The sequence below is a fragment of the Ranitomeya variabilis genome, chromosome 8 (genome assembly GCF_051348905.1).
Source record: "Ranitomeya variabilis isolate aRanVar5 chromosome 8, aRanVar5.hap1, whole genome shotgun sequence".
Classification (NCBI taxonomy): Eukaryota; Metazoa; Chordata; class Amphibia; order Anura; family Dendrobatidae; genus Ranitomeya; species Ranitomeya variabilis.
In genome coordinates, this window is record NC_135239.1 from 205,530,550 (window position 1) to 205,548,516 (window position 17,967).

The 17,967-nt window shown below is 41.0% G+C and overlaps 1 protein-coding gene and 1 long non-coding RNA gene across 3 annotated transcripts in view; one reads left to right on the forward strand and one right to left on the reverse strand.

Annotated features, from left to right (window-relative positions):
- Positions 1 to 14,133, reverse strand: part of LOC143787594 (solute carrier family 26 member 6-like) — a 29,232-nt gene extending 15,099 nt beyond the window's left edge. The window contains exons 1-6 of one of the 2 annotated variants that reach the window (XM_077276485.1): positions 13,741 to 14,133; positions 12,794 to 12,933; positions 12,005 to 12,115; positions 11,443 to 11,609; positions 9,005 to 9,169; positions 5,047 to 5,199 (exon numbers count right to left, since the gene is read on the reverse strand). In XM_077276485.1, the coding sequence (XP_077132600.1) occupies positions 5,047 to 5,199; positions 9,005 to 9,169; positions 11,443 to 11,609; positions 12,005 to 12,115; positions 12,794 to 12,933; positions 13,741 to 13,883 (879 nt within the window). In that variant the 5' untranslated portion in view covers positions 13,884 to 14,133. Of the gene's footprint in view, positions 1 to 5,046; positions 5,200 to 9,004; positions 9,170 to 11,442; positions 11,610 to 12,004; positions 12,116 to 12,205; positions 12,292 to 12,793; positions 12,934 to 13,740 lie in introns of those variants that run through there. The other variant, XM_077276486.1, reaches the window with a different exon arrangement.
- The window catches only part of LOC143787595 (uncharacterized), a 153,679-nt gene continuing 144,347 nt past the window's right edge, over positions 8,636 to 17,967 (forward strand). The window contains exons 1-3 of the long non-coding RNA XR_013218409.1: positions 8,636 to 8,853; positions 8,947 to 9,127; positions 11,990 to 12,161. This is a non-coding gene — a long non-coding RNA (uncharacterized LOC143787595). The remainder of the gene's footprint in view (positions 8,854 to 8,946; positions 9,128 to 11,989; positions 12,162 to 17,967) is intronic.

Here is a 17,967-nt window from a genome sequence, read left to right on the forward strand (position 1 = left end):
GGTGGTGTATTTTCCTTTGTCTTATTTACTCCTTCCTATATTTGTATTTATTTTGCCCTCCACATTTATAGTGAATTCCTGAGTGACTGCGGCGTGGTGTATATTTTCCTTTATCCTTGTCTGTGCTAACTGTGGGTATTGGTGTATTGCATTCACTGGGTGGAGGGCGCAGGTTTTCAGCTTAGGGTTGAAACAGGAGGCAGGGTGAGGTTCGAGGCCTGGACATGCACACCATCAGTGTAAACTTCAGGTAGAGGGTCAGTCAGTATTTCCCTAGTCTGAGGGAAATTGCAGGGGCCCGGGTTATTAGCTCTCGCCCCCCTAGTCTCCCGTGACACTTCCCCCGCATGTCTCACATGTTCTGCACATCTAACCTTTGTCCATGGCACGTATGTGAATAAAGGACTTTTGGATTTATCTTCATGCTGGTGAGTGCTACACTTTTTTCCTTATACTGTTCATTCAGAGTTGTACTGAATTTGTGTAAGCACCATTACCAGCTGTTATTTTACTGCAGAGTTCAGATTTATGTGGATCCGTGTCTGAGAAGTGGTGATTTAGTACCCCAGTGCTGTTCATATTTTTCCTTTGCTTTAGAATTAACATGTGTAGGCCCGTCTGGAGTTTGCCAATGAACACTTGGATGATTCTGTGAGTGATTGGGAGAAGGTGCTGTGGTCAGATGAGACAAAAATTGAGGTCTTTGGCATTAACTAAACTCGCCGTGTTTGGAGGAAGAGAAATGCTGCCTATGACCCAAAGAACACCATCCCCACTGTCAAGCATGAAGGTGGAAATATTATGTTTTGGGGGTGTTTCTCTGCTAAGGGCACAGGACTACTTCACCACATCAATGGGAGAATGGATGGAGCCATGTACCATAAAATCCTGAGTGACAACCTCCTTCCCTCCACCAGGATATTAAAACTGGGTCATGGCTGGGTCTTCCAGCAAGACAATGACCCAAAACATACAGCCAAGGCAACAAAGGAGTGGCTCAAAAAAGAAGCACATTAAGGTCATGGAGTGGCCTAGCCAGTCTCTAGACCTTAATCCCATAGAAAACTTAGGGAGGGAGTTGAAGCTCTGAGTTGCCAAGCGACAGCCTCAAAATTATGATTTGGAGATGAACTGCAAAGAGGAGTGGACCAAACATTCCTCCTGACATGTGCGCAAACCACATCATCAACTACAAAACACATCTAACTGCTGTGCTTGCCAACAAGGGTTTTGCCACCAAGTATTAAGTCTTGTTTGTCAGAGGGATCAAATACTTATTTCTCACTGCAAAATGCAAATAAATTTATATAACTTTATACAATGTTATTCTCTGGATTTTATTTATCTCTCAATGCTAAAATTAACCTACCCTTAAAATTATAGACTGTAAATGTCTGTCAGTGGGCAAACTTACAAATAATTATTTCCTTCACTTTGTGCGCATATTTATGTGTGTGTGTGTGTGTGTGTGTGTGTGTGTGTATATATATATATATATATATATATATATATATATATATATATATATCTAATATATAAAGCTGAATGTGTGTGTGTGTGTATGTATGTATGTATGTATGTATGTCCGGGATTGGCATCTGAACCGTAGCAGCTACAGCCACAAAATTTTGCACAGTCACACGTCTGGACCCCGAGAGCGTCATAGGCTATGTTGTGAGGTGAAATTTTAACCCCGCGCTTTCCAATTCACCAAACAATTTTGCCCCTATCTACATAATGGGGAAAAAGTGAAAGGAAAAGTGTTGGAGGCGTCGCAGCTACAGGCACAAAATTTTGCACAGTCACACGTCTGGACCCTGAGAGCGTCAAAGCTATATTGTGAGGTGAAATTTTAACCCCGCGCTTTCCAAGTCACCAAACAATTTTGCCCCTATCTACATAATGGGGAAAAAATGAAAGGAAAAGTGTTGGAGGCAAATTAACAGCTGCCAGATGTGAACAAGGGGGACTTAAAGAATGACAGCGATGGCACCAAAGAGTATATACTGTACAGTTGCTAAGGTGGGGCCCCAACATGGGATAATCACACCACCACGGGGATATGAACACACACACAAAATGCGCCACACACTACCACGTGCTCGAACACATATACCACCCTCAGTGCACATTTCACCACACATACACCAACCTCGCCACATAAAAGTAGAAACACAAAAGTCGCCGCTCAAAACTCGCCACGCGCAAAACTCTCCACATGCAAAACTCGCCACACGTGCAAAACTCGCCACACGCAAAACTTGCACACGCAGAAAAATTGCCACACGCAGAAAAATTGCCACATGCACAAAAGTTGCAACACATGCAAAAGTTGCCTCACACAAAACTTGCACATACTCAAAAGGCACCACACATAAAACTCGCCACGCGCAAAACTCGCCATGCGCAAAACTTGCTGCACACAACTTGCTACACTAACCTGTCACATGCAACTCGACACACAAAAAGTTGCTACACGCATGTCGCCACACAAAACTCATCTCACAAAAGTCCCTACATGCATGTCGCCACACGCAACTCAACACACACAACTTGACACACGAAACTCGCCCTAAAACACACACAAGTCTGGTATCCTTCAAAAATAAAAATCTGATTAATAAGCAGACAAACTACAAGAGCAACAAATGTACCATATAGGAATCCGGCAGCTGTCAGTCACATGACCAGTCTATTATGTGTATGTGTGAGCTAATATATACTGCCAGGGGGTGGGCTTACTGTTGGCTGGGGATTTATCAGGCTGCCATTTTAGCTTACAAATACTGAGGTAAAAATACTGACCAAATAACGTGTGAACGAGGGCTAATACAGGAGGAGATGGCATACAGCTATATACTATATACAGGAGATGACACACAGGTATATACTATTTACAGGGGAGATGACACACAGGTATATACTATATACAGGAGGAGATGACACACAGATATATACTATATACAGGAGAGATGACACACAGGTATATACTATATAGAGGAGGAGATGACATACAGGTACATACTACATACAGGAGGAGATGACATACAGGTATATACTATATACAGGAGGAGATGACACACAGGTATATACTATATACAGGAGCAGATTACCTACAGGTATATAGTATATACAGGAGGAGATGACACAGGTATATGCTATGTATAGGAGGAGATGACATACAGGTATATACTATATACAGGAGATGACACACAGATATATACTATATATAGGTGAGATGACACACAGGTATATACTATATACAGGAGATTACATACAGGTATATCTAATATATAAAGCTGAATGTGTGTATGTATGTATGTGTGTATGTCCGGGATTGGCATCTGTACCGTCGCAGCTACAGCCACAAAATTTTGCACAGTCACACGTCTGGACCCCGAGAGCGTCATAGGCTATGTTGTGAGGTGAAATTTTAACCCCGCGCGTTCCAATTCACCAAACAATTTTGCTCCTATCTACATAATGGGGAAAAAGTGAAGGGAAAAGTGTTGGAGGAAAATTGACAGCTGCCAGATGTGAACAATGAGGACTTAAAGAATGAGAGCGATGGCGACAAAGAGTATATACCGTACAGTTGCTAAGGTGGGGCCCCGACATGGGATACTCACCACACACGGGGATATGAACACAAACACAAAATGCGCCACACACTACCACGTGCTTGAACACATATACCACCCTCAGCACACATTTCACCACACACACACACCAACCTCGCCACATAAAAGTCGAAACACAAAAGTCACCACTCAAAACTCGCTACATGCAAAACTCGCCATATGCAAAACTAGGCTCACGCAAAACTCGCCACACGTGCAAAACTCACCTCATGGAAAACTCACCTCATGCAAAACTTGCACACACAGAAAAATTGCCACATGTACAAAAGTTGCACCACATGCAAAAGTTGCCTCACACAAAACTTGCACATACTCAAAATGCACCACACATAAAACTCGCCACGCGCAAAACTCGCCATGCACAAATCTTGCTGCACACAACTTGCTACACTAACCTGTCACATGCAACTCAACACACAAAATGTTGCTACACGCATGTCGCCACACAAAACTCATCTCACAAAAGTCGCTACATGCATGTCGCCACACGCAACTCAACACACACAACTTGACACATAAAACTCGCCCTAAAACACACACAAGTCTGGTATTGTCCTTCAAAAATAAAAATCTGATTAATAAGCAAACTACAAGAGCAACAAATGTACCATATAGGAAATACGGCAGCTGTCAGTCACATGACCTGTCTATTATGTGTATGTGTGAGCTAATATATACTGCCAGGGGGGAGGGCTTCCTGTTGGCTGGGGATTTATCAGGCTGCCAATAGCAACCAATCACAGCTCAGCTTCTATTTTGCTACAGTTAATTAACCTGAGCTCTGATTGGTTAATATAGGCAACAAAGACATTCTCAGTATAACAAAGCTAATATATGTTGTGAAATGCTTCTATTTGCTTAGTTTTTGCCTTTTAATAATTACATTTCTATCTATTTGTTTTGTGGTTTTTGTGTGCAGAATAAATTTTTGTTAACACATTCTATTTTGCTAACAGCAGTCATTAACCCGGGCGAAGCCGGGTAGTACAGCTAGTATATATATATATATATACACTTTTTTTTTAATTGTCGCTCTGCTCTCTGCAATACCACTCCTGACCACATGGAGTGCCATGTAGATGAAACTTGGTCATCAGTGGGACTAAGCATGAAGCAGGTATGAGTCTGTGTGTATGGTGGGGAGGTTTCAACTAATGAAAATATATAAAGGAATTGAATTGATCTCTATGCAATTTAATATATTATGGTGCGTTTAGAAAGCGCCTATAGGATTGCATAATTAATTAACTTTACTTGTAATTCCACTCTTGATCAACACTATCATACAATGTTTTAATGCGCCACCTAGTTGTGAAATATTTAATGTGCATAGAAAATATCTTTTTTGCAATGTGCCAAGAACTGACTATAAAGTTGTGACCCTTAATGAGAAGTATTTACTTACCACCACCAGTTCTATAGGGATAGGCATATATAATTTGGAATGGAGCCTCTGATTAACTTCTTTTACAGCAAAAAGGAAAACCAGGGCAACGAGGCTCACAACAAGCGTGCCAATGTTCGTCTGGTGGATTCTGCGAAACAAACTAACTAAAGACTGAATAAAATAAAAAAAATAGTATCAATATATGCTATTTGTATTAACTTAGGTGATTTCTCAGGCTATAATAGCCGCTATATTTAATGAGAAAAATTAAATAAATTGCCTATATTATTAGGGCTGCATTATAGGGTGGGGCTGCGATAGAGATCAGATAGTTAGGATTGAGACACCTTCCAAAATTTTGACCCGAATCTGGACATCCGAACCCCTTTCTATGGTCCCATGGTGTTCTTGATCCTATTCAGTAGAACCTTGGAAATTGCAGGAAGATAAAGGCTATGTGCACACGTTGCGGATTAGGCTTAGGAATTTCTGGTGCGGATTCTGCCTCTCCTGGCAGAAAACGCACCTGCGGTTTTTTGTGCAGTTCCGCAGCGTTTTTTTGTGCGTTTTTGCTGCGGTTTTCTTGCGGATTTGCTGCGTTTTTTACCCCTGCGATTTTCTATAATGGAATGGGTACAAAAACGCTGCAGATTCACAAAAAAGAAGTGACATGCTACTTCTTTTAAACCGCAGCGTTTCCGCAGCGGATTTTCCGCAAAGTGTGCCCAGCATTTTTTTTTTTCTCATCGATTTACATTGTACTGTAAATCACTTGCGGATCTGCAGCGTTTCTGCACTGCAAAAAATGCTGCGGATCCGCAGAGAATCCGCAATGTGTGCACATACCCAAAATGTGGCTGCTACAAGTTTATGCTGACATGGCCCAGGGTCCCGCCCCAGGTTTATGAGCCCCTTTTTGCTTTTGTTTTTTTATTTCTTGCCTCCCAAGTGCTCTAACCATTTTATTTTACCGTCGATAACATTGGCTATCATGGCTCGTTTTTTGTTTGTTTTTTTTTGCATTACAAGCTGTATTTTTTATAATTACCATTTTCTAGGAGGCAAAGTAACAAAAAATATTGATTCTGACTTTTTTTTTTTTGTTACGTTTTGGTGTATGGGATAAATATTCTAATATTTTATTCGTTTGTACAGAAACGCTCATGGCAATGACAATATCAAATATGTTTACAATTTTTTAGATTTTAATAATGTACCAGAAAAAAAATAGTGATTTGAACTATATTTTGTTTATATATACAGTGGGGCAAAAAAGTATTTAGTCAGTCAGCAATAGTGCAAGTTCCACCACTTAAAAAGATGAGAGGCGTCTGTAATTTACCGTACATCATAGGTAGACCTCAACTATGGGAGACAAACTGAGAAAAAAAAATCCAGAAAATCACCTTGTCTGTTTTTTTATCATTTTATTTGCATTTTATGGTGGAAAATAAGTATTTGGTCAGAAACAAACAATCAAGATTTCTGGCTCTCACAGACCTGTAACTTCTTCTTTAAGAGTCTCCTCTTTCCTCCACTCATTACCTGTAGTAATGGCACCTGTTTAAACTTGTTATCAGTATAAAAAGACACCTGTGCACACCCTCAAACAGTCTGACTCCAAACTCCACTATGGTGAAGACCAAAGAGCTGTCAAAGGACACCAGAAACAAAATTGTAGCCCTGCACCAGGCTGGGAAGACTGAATCTGCAATAGCCAACCAGCTTGGAGTGAAGAAATCAACAGTGGGAGCAATAATTAGAAAATGGAAGACATTCAAGACCACTGATAATCTCCCTCGATCTGGGGCTCCACGCAAAATCCCACCCCGTGGGGTCAGAATGATCACAAGAACGGTGAGAAAAAAATCCCAGAACCACGCGGGGGGACCTAGTGAATGAACTGCAGAGAGCTGGGACCAATGTAACAAGGCCTACCATAAGTAACACACTATGCCACCATGGACTCAGATCCTGCAGTGCCAGACGTGTCCCACTGCTTAAGCCAGTACATGTCCGGGCCCGTCTGAAGTTTGCTAGAGAGCATTTGGATGATCCAGAGGAGTTTTGGGAGAATGTCCTATGGTCTGATGAAACAAAACTGGAACTGTTTGGTAGAAACACAACTTGTCGTGTTTGGAGGAAAAAGAATACTGAGTTGCATCCATCAAACACCATACCTACTGTAAAGCATGGTGGTGGAAACATCATGCTTTGGGGCTGTTTCTCTGCAAAGGGGCCAGGACGACTGATCCGGGTACATGAAAGAATGAATGGGGCCATGTATCATGAGATTTTGAGTGCAACCCTCCTTCCATCAGCAAGGGCATTGAAGTTGAAACGTGGCTGGGTCTTTCAACATGACAATGATCCAAAGCACACCACCAGGGCAACGAAGGAGTGGCTTCGTAAGAAGCATTTCAAGGTCCTGGAGTGGCCTAGCCAGTCTCCAGATCTCAACCCTATAGAAAACCTTTGGAGGGAGTTGAAAGTCCATGTTGCCAAGCGAAAAGCCAAAAACATCACTGCTCTAGAGGAGATCTGCATGGAGGAATGGGCCAACATACCAACAACAGTGTGTGGCAACCTTGTGAAGACTTACAGAAAACGTTTGACCTCTGTCATTGCTAACAAAGGATATATTACAAAGTATTGAGATGAAATTTTGTTTCTGACCAAATACTTATTTTCCACCATAAAATGCAAATAAAATGATAAAAAAAACAGACAATATGATTTTCTGGATTTTTTTTTCTCAGTTTGTCTCCCATAGTTGAGGTCTACCTATGATGTAAATTACAGACGCCTCTCATCTTTTTAAGTGGTGGAACTTGCACTATTGCTGACTGACTAAATACTTTTTTGCCCCACTGTATATTTTTAATACTTTTTTGTTTTTACATTTTGTATTAAGCCCTGCTAGGTTACTTTAAATCTGTGTTTATTGTTTCTACTTTTCTTGATTTTTGTAAAGTTTTTGGGAAAAGTACGGTGATTATTTTTTTTTTTTACATTGGGTTTTTTATACATTGTACTTGGGCTCCTATGTGACTTAAATCTGTGATTGATTCTACAATACAAGGCGATATTGTAATATTACAGTTCTCCTATGAAGCACAGGCTAGGCTTCATAGGTGTACAAACATGGCAGACATAGAAGCAGCGTCAGACTGGGGTGCCAAGGGCCCACCAGTGACTTACTCCAGGACCCCACTTTTCACCTACATGAAAATGTGACATTATCCTCAATCACAAATTTCTGTAACAAAGGACTGGGTAGATTGGTAAATGAATAAGATGCCGCCTTTGTCTGTACATAGTAATTCAAGTGTATTGTGTGAAGTACTGTTCCTATAAGAGGGTGGTGGCCGGCTCCTGCACTGGAGGATTCTCCTATGGGCCAGTCCAAGCCTGCATGGAGGCGTTCAGTAGGCCCCTGACTCCCATGACGGTGTCGTCGGCACCAAATTTGATCAAAAACAGTCTAACATAAAAATGACTTTGCTGCCCATAGCAACCAATCAGAGCTCAGTTTTTATATTTTAAACCGCTAAGGAAAAACGGACGCTGGACTGTGATGAGTACCTAAGGCCAAGAAAAAACAGGCCTTGTTACACATGGCAACCAATCAGAACCCAGATTTCATTAATTACACTACTCTGTAAAAGTGAAAGCTTGGTTGTGATGGGTCTTAAGGGCTTCAAAACAAAATTGACCTCGCTGGCCATAAACAACCAATCATAGAGCAGCTGTCATTTTTCCACAGTAGTATAAGAAATGTAAGGTGCGCTTTGATAGGTTGCCATGGGTAACGGTGTGATTGAGGTAAATGAGGCCTATTTCCTGTAGTTTATCCTCAGACCAGTATAGTACAGCTTCTTGCTGTGAGTGAATAGTAATTTGTGTTTGTATTTATAGGTAAACAGAACTGATATTAATTCTAGACAAATGCTGACACCACGGCGTCACAACTTACATAAATCAGTGACAGAGGATGTGACCGTTCACTCAGAGGAAGGCCGAATATATGCTTCAGTTGGGACACGGTGACGTGAATGGTAGCTGCGGTAGTGTAACCCCGGACCAGCGGCTCTGAGAGGTAAGTGGCCACAAATCCGAACTGCACGAGGCCCAGGATAAGCTGCGAAAAAGCGAGAACAAACACCAGACAGACACGTCGAGATGTGGTTATAAAGCACGTGACTGGATTAGGCTACGAACACTGCGGATATGGCCACTGTCAGACGTAAACACATGATAGGTGCTGAGCCATCCGTCCATAATAGGGAAAGTATTCTAGTTAACGGAGATAATGACTTTTGGGTTTTCATTGGCTGTAAGCCATAATCATCAACATTAACAGAAATAAACACGTGAAATAGATCATTTTTTGTAATGACTCCATATATTATAGGAGTTTCACTTTTGTATTGAACTGAAATAAATTAACTTTTTGATGATATTCTAATTTTCTGAGAAGCACCTATGTGTGTGTGTGTATGTGTGTGTGTGTATATATATATATAATATATATATATATATATATATATATATATATATATATATATATATATATATATATATATATATATATATATACACTCACCGGCCACTTTATTAGGTACACCTGTCCAACTTCTTGTTAACACTTAATTTCTAATCAGCCAATCACATGGCGGCAACTCAGTGCATTTAGGCATGTAGACATGGTCAAGACAATCTCCTGCAGTTCAAACCGAGCATCAGTATGGGGAAGAAAGGTGATTTGAGTGCCTTTGAACGTGGCATGGTTGTTGGTGCCAGAAGGGCTGGTCTGAGTATTTCAGAAACTGCTGATCTACTGGGATTTTCATGCACAACCATCTCTAGGGTTTACAGAGAATGGTCCGAAAAAGAAAAAAAATCCAGTGAGCGGCAGTTCTGTGGGCGGAAATGCCTTGTTGATGCCAGAGGTCAGAGGAGAATGGGCAGACTGGTTCGAGCTGATAGAAAGGCAACAGTGACTCAAATCGCCACCCGTTACAACCAAGGTAGGCCTAAGAGCATCTCTGAACGCACAGTGCGTCGAACTTTGAGGCAGATGGGCTACAGCAGCAGAAGACCACACCGGGTACCACTCCTTTCAGCTAAGAACAGGAAACTGAGGCTACAATTTGTACAAGCTCATCGAAATTGGACAGTAGATGATTGGAAAAACGTTGCTTGGTCTGATGAGTCTCGATTTCTGCTGCGACATTCGGATGGTAGGGTCAGAATTTGGCGTAAACAACATGAAAGCATGGATCCATCCTGCCTTGTATGGAGCATCTTTGGGATGTGCAGCCGACAAATCTGCGGCAACTGTGTGATGCCATCATGTCAATATGGACCAAAATCTCTGAGGAATGCTTCCAGCACCTTGTTGAATCTATGCCACGAAGAATTGAGGCAGTTCTGAAGGCAAAAGGGGTCCAACCCGTTACTAGCATGGTGTACCTAATATAAAATATATATATATATATATATATATATATATATATATATATATATATATATATATATATATATATATATGTAACGAAGTAGCCACTTTAGTAAGTAGGCTGTGTTAGTTTAGAATTACAAAGTAAGGCTGCAGTCACACTATCAGTATGTTGTCAGTATTTTGTGTCAGTATTTGTAAGCCAAAACCAGGTGAGGAACTATCAGAGGAAAACTAGAATAGAAACACGTCACCACTTTTGCATTTTTTCACCCACTCAGTTTTGGCTTGCAAATACTGATGTGAAATACTGACCAAATACTGATAGTGTGACCGTAGCCTAACAACTAGACTCCCTGCCTAGGTGATCGTTATGTGAGTCCATGTGGTTAGAAGGACCTAGAGGAGTTTTCTAATCATCTTAAACTGGTAAAATTGCAAAGTGATAGTAAAATAAGCAACTTTGAAATCTACTTGTCATTAAATATTCTGTCCATTCTCAAGAACGGAGGGATTTTTTTTATTTGTTACTGCTAGTTGCCCAGGTAATCAGCCAGCTATGCAATCTATGGGCTGTGGCCGTCCTCTTAGACAAGGAGAGCAGCACTTACAAGCTCTTTGCTTTACATCTTGTTAGTGCTGCTCTGAAGCTGGACCGATCAGTGCCCTGTGCTCCTTTTTCCAAAGGCAAAACTTTTTTTTTTTACTTGCAGCATCAGAAAGCAAGCAGTTTGGACAAGTAGCACAACTATTCCACTAGTCCGGACTGTCAGTCATTCAGGAGCGCACCACCCCTGGTAAACAAGAAGCCGGGAGGCTGGGAAGCGATGCACTCCTTAACAGAGCACGAGAAACCCCTTTTGTGTTATCAATGTAACTGACGTCCCTGTATGGTACACAGGCTCCCAGCAATGACCTGACTACTGGTCATATGAAACCACTAAGACTCTTACCTGGAATAACCCCACCATTAAAGTCATTGCAGCCACCAGCTCCACTCTGTCTTTGTCTCTTGCTACAGTATCAATGACCGTTTCATTTATCCCAATCATAAAGTTGTCATTTGGTACCAGAGACTCAGTGACGCTGCCAATCATAATGGAAACCACTGCAAAACTGCCTGAAAAGAAAGCACATACTTGTTACAATCTTGTGGACGATGCATCCGAGCCGTATATATATGCTGGGAAAAGCACATACTATGATTGATCATAGGCAGAAAAGAGCAATTTGCATTCTGATCTGTTCTACATTGTGGACTAATCTGACCATCATAACGGCTGACCGACAGATCCCCCCCAGTTAACCTATTCTGCAGCCCAAAATAGTGAAGTACAGAGGCTATGGATGCAAAACGTGCAACATTTCTAATGAAGTCCAATTAAAAGTATTAATTTTAGCCCTAAATACATATATTAAAAAAAACAAAAGTTCCCACAAATTGAACAACTCCTTCTAAGGTTCAGACTTAATTTACCTTATCAAGTATTTCTTTTGCAGTTTACTGTGACTTACCGACTGACACGTGTCTAGATGTGCCAAAAAAAGTGTAAACAAACACTGGGAAGAACGAGGAATACAATCCAAAAACAGGTGGCACTCCGGCCAAAAGAGCATATGCCAAACCTGCAGAAGACAAAAGGGACAGATTATTCGGGACTGAACCGAAACTGTGAGTATATAACAATCCGTCTGTGTGTGTCATATTCTATTCACCTGATCATTTTTCGAATGCCATCATAACTCGTTGCCCCCTTTTGTTAGATTGTTCTTCATAAGACAGAGGAAGATGCTACCACAGGGTTAGATGTCTTCCCTGATTAATGTAACTGTGAGAGCCACCAAATCCATAGAAGGGAACAATTGTCAGATGACATAGGCTCCATCCACTGATATAGGAATAGGGGCAGCAGTAAGAAGCTTCATGTGATTGGGTTGTTTTCTGTCTCATATAGTGGAGAAGGTGAAGATTGTGGATGAAAATGGGCAGATAACGTGCCATATTTGATAGAACATTTTGTACGGTGTGGTGTTTGAAAAATCATTGTTCCAACTATGCGGAGTCTATATCATATGGGCAAAAAAAGAGGCTGCAAGGGCATGGCATTGGACTTGGGCACTACAGACCCACCAGAGGAAATTTTGGTGAAAGTCCACCTTCATCTCTACAGAGCAACAGAGCAAGTGCAATAGTTAGATCATGGGTCTACTAGAGGGCCAATTAATCCTCTTTTGGGATCGTTTGGTCCTCTTAGAATAAAACCTTGGAAACTTGAAATTATTCCGATATTCAAATACACTTACCTTGTGGAAGTTGAAGGATCCCCACACTGATCCCAGACACAATATCCCCAAGAAACCATTCCTTGAATGGATAGTGAGGAAGCCAGTGGAAAATCGGGAAGAAGTGGAATAACAAGGCCTTTGCTGCTGATCGAGAGCATCTATAATGTAGACCATGACATATGTCAATGATGGGACTAATAGTTGACATGTCCATTAATATGCCTATATTCAGAGTTGCTCCTGGAAGTTTATACCAAGGACCCACACTTGATATCTGAATATTTGAAGTTGCCGTATAGTTTTATATAGTGTTTGGACTCTTGTGCTTTCACACAGCCAATGGCTATGGGCTCTACCATCCAAAAACGGAGTTATAATGATGCACCTATTTAAAATTTTGCTATGTTGCCCTTCCTGCTATAGACAACCAATGCAAAGTGCAATTGGTTGTACAGTATAGTGGGACCCACCAGTCCTGAAATATAGGACCCCAACGTTAACTTAAGGGAAATTAAGGTCAACATTTAAGGGTTTCTCCACTTTGGACAATAATACTTAATAGAAGAGTTCTTTGATAGTAAACAGGTCACAAGGTGTCATTCTGCAGGGACAAATAGATATGCTTGGAAACCTGACATTAAGGGTTTAATTTCCCTGCAGTGCCCCCACATGAGATATAAAGTATTGCACTGTGTCCGCTGTCCATTTACCAATGGTTTGTCTGAGTAATGCAGGACAGGATAGATCTTCCAGAGCGAGAGATGCTTTTGGTACCAGCACTTTACTGTAGCCAAGAAATGGGGATTCTGAAAAAAGGACCCACTCAAATAACTTGTAATTGAGAAATAGGGTGAATTAAAATTGGGTTTCTAAACTGAACAACCACTTTAAAACTAAAAGCAGTATAGAAATAATAAAACAATGCAGGTTTTCCTGTTAAATGTAATGGCAGACTCCCAACTTACTTGACTTTGCATTTGGCTGCACTGATGAGGGACCATATGGTATTAGTGGTCCTGGGCAACGATTCCCCAAGTTCTTGCTCATGAAACACAGGACGTTCAATGCAGTATCTCACATCTCGATACTTCAGCTCCTTGTTCTCCATTACTGAGAATTAAGTAAATCTACTAACACTGTAATAATCTCCTTTGCATGAATGGCGTAAGTGTTCAGTCCCACATATATTGGAGAAGATCCTGCCAAGACACACAAAAGCATCTTCAGCTGGTGAACAGTAATATGTTTGTGCACCAGGTAGTGATTAATGAAAGAAGATATACTGATCAGACTTGTATTAAATTATAGTATTATACAATATTCTGTCAGCTCTACCTGCCCTCCATGTGCATTGAGTGGTCTAACCTTTCTACTTGACCTCCATGTGTAATGTGGGGTCTGACACTCAATGTCTCCCCTCTATGCGTTGTGTAGGGTCTGTTACTTTCTACCTGTCCTCCATGTGTAGTGCGGGGTCTGTCACACTCTACCTGTCCTCCATGTGTAGTGCGGGGTCTGTCACACTCTACCTGTCCTCCATGTGTAGTGCGGGGTCTGTCACACTCTACCTGTCCTCCATGTGTAGTGCGGGGTCTGTCACACTCTACCTGTCCTCCATGTGTAGTGCGGGGTCTGTCACTCTCTACCTGTCCTCCATGTGTAGTGCGGGGTCTGTCACTCTCTCCCTGTCCTCCATGTGTAGTGCGGGGTCTGTCACTCTCTACCTTCCCTCCATGTGTAGTGCGGGGTCTGTCACTCTCTACCTTCCCTCCATATGTAGTGCGGGGTCTGTCGCTCTCTACCTTCCATCCATGTGTAGTGCGGGGTCTGTCACTCTGTACCTGTCCTCCATGTGTAGTGCGGGGTCTGTCGCTCTCTACCTTCCATCCATGTGTAGTGCGGGGTCTGTCACTCTGTACTTGTCCTCCATGTGTAGTGCGGGGTCTGTCACTTTCTACCTTCCATCCATGTGTAGTGCGGGGCTGTCACTCTCTACCTACCCTCCATGTGTAGTGCGGGGTCTGTCACTTTCTACCTTCCCTCCATGTGTAGTGCAGGATCTGTCACTCTCTACCTGTCCTCCATGTGTAGTGTGGGGTCTGTCACTCTCTACCTGTCCTCCATGTATAGTACGGGGTCTGTCGCTCTCTACCTTCCCTCCATGTGTAGTGCGGGGTCTGTCACTCTCTACCTTCCATCCATGTGTAGTGCGGGGCTGTCACTCTCTACCTGTCCTCCATGTATAGTACGGGGTCTGTCGCTCTCTACCTTCCATCCATGTGTAGTGCGGGGTCTGTCACTCTCTACCTTCCCTCCATGTGTAGTGCAGGATCTGTCACTCTCTACCTTCCCTCCATGAAAAGGATCGTGCTTATAGCATGGTAAGGCCAAGAAACCATTCACAACAGAGAATAGGGATGATTTAAGTATTTATTTATTACAAGGTATACATCAATTTATAAAAATCAATATTAAAAACATAATTTCATATACATGTATGTAATATTAGTGCCCATACCTATTTGGCTGCCATCATATGTATTATATATATATATATACATACCCATAAGGACTCAAAATTACTTGTTATAATATAAAATAATAGTGTAAAAAAAACAAAGGAATTTGCAAAAATTATTATGTGTAAGAGTTCCTATTATAGTAAGGTGCAACAATGTGCATATAAGGAAGGGAACAAGGTAAAGTGCAATCAGTGAAAAAAGTTCAGATGCATTAGGTGCAAAAGAGCCCATATATATAAAGTGCTGACAATTGAAACCACATATGAAGTCACTTACTTTTGGATATAGGGGATTGAAAGATGGACCGCCAATAAGGTATGGTGCACCCCGACGCGCGTTTCGGACGCACAGCTCCTTCGTCAGGTGGTGTAGATATGTAATCAGTATCTGGGGGTTTTTTATACTGCCATAGTTATGTATGGCACCGATATCCACAGCTGCAATACATACGGCGCATGCGCGGCCTGGGTAACCCGGAAATCAGGAGCAGCCGCGTCACATGACCGGACGCACAGGATGTGTACCTGGCGTTGCCAAGGGCACAAGAATGCAGCAGCCCCAATCTCAGGGCCCCGGCGGCGCATGCACAGAACTAGAGATGCGACATGAGCCTACAAAAAGGGGGGATTACATTTTATTCTGCACGGTATATATATAACAGAGAAGGGGCAGAATCTTGTAAGTATTTGAAATAAAAAATATATATACGTATTCTTCATGATCGTGCGCAATCATAAGTGGACACATATCATGTGATCGCATCACTAAGTCTTACATGTTGTTCCGCACGTAGAGTTAGATTTTATGCATACCTACATATATTAATTATGTGCTGAAAGACTATATGTACCAATCAATTCAAATATCACTATACAAATGACAGCGCTATCATCAGATCACAAGGATCTTATACTTTATGCAATATGAATGGCAATATAACAAAAGAATAATATAGAAAAGATGGAAACATATATAAATAACAAAGAGATATTGAATAAAAAATATATATTATATATATATATATATAATATTAATATATTCAACCAGTGAAAAATCATGTCACGTGACCAAAATATTTGCTGCTATAGTACCAAAAACTCAGCCATGAGCCATGAATAAAATGAAAAATGAGAAAATGGGCAATATAAGTGCATATCTGTATAATTAAAGTGAGGGGGGAAGAAACCAAATATTAGAGGGGAAGAAATGGACCATACAATATAATTCCCAATATAATTAGAATCACAGAGCTGCAGACATTCAGATTGCAGGACTGTGCATATGCACTATTAAGGAATGTCTACATATTTTTTATATTTTATGGTCCTATATTTATATTTATAACGTGTGTCTATAATCATTAATTAGGAAAATATAAATGAGAATCATGAAAATTTAATTACAAATGCTTGCATGTCTAAATATCCAATTCCCTTATAGATAAAAAAAAAATCAAGAAAAAGGGGGACAGTTTCTCTATATCCGACCCGACACTCAAAAGAAATCCGTGATGAAATCCGCACGTGGTCCACGTGTTCACTCAATCCCCTCCACAGCACCGAGTAGCCGAATGATCCAGATCACACAAAAGGACCAACAATCGATCCAGCAGCACACGGACATTCAAACAGTAAGTATTATATGATCATCTATGATAAAGAAACACAATGATTAATATCTATATCACCAGATACATATTCAGAGATTAAAATAATAAAAAGTATAAAAGTTATAGACCATACTAAAATATTTTTCTAAAACCACACATGTAAAAATTACTCAAACAATTACGTACAAGAGAAAAGCATATAAAATTAATATAAAATTAAGGTTGGCTAGCAGATATCACAAAAATGGAGCAAAGCTTAGATTCCCGTTCAAGCTCCATTTGGTTGCAAGTTTGGCCAGGGGTGTACTAATTTTTCCACCCCTCTCATTTAGCTAAATTTTATCAATACCAAAAACTTTTAGGAGAGAAGCATCACAATTATGGTATATTTTAAAGTGCTTAGGCAATGTTTTCAACAGGTTGACATCCTTAATATCCCTAGCTGCCTGGATCCCCAAAACGTGTTCCCGTGTACGAATTTTTAGTTGGCGGGTAGTCATCCCTATATATATAAGGGAACACGGACACTGAGCATAATAGATTACCGCTCTAGACGTACACGTAATGTAATGTTTGATTTTATACGTAACAGTGCCCTTTGCATTATTAAAGGTTTGGGATCTCACGATGTTTGGGCAGGCCACACTTGCCACAGGGTCTGCACCCCACTGTTGGTTTAATTTTGGTTAGAAAAGAAGGTCTAGGATCACCTACGTGATGACTTTTCACCAGAGAATCACCTATATTACGTGATCTCCTATATGTAATATTAGGGTGTTCACCGATATATTTTGCCAATATTGGATCACTTTGGAGAATCGGCCAGGCCTTAGTCAACAGTTGGCGCATTAGTTCGGACTGACTGTGAAACTGGGTAATATACCTAATTGGCTGTACTGTTTGTGGTGTTTTCGTCGAATATAGGGCTTGATGCCGCGTAGTATGTCTTGCCCTATTGTAAGCCTTTTTAATAGATCGGCGGCTATATCCCTGCTCACGAAATCTCTCCTTCAGATCTAGTGACTGCTTTTCAAAATCCTTTTCACTTGAACATATCCTCC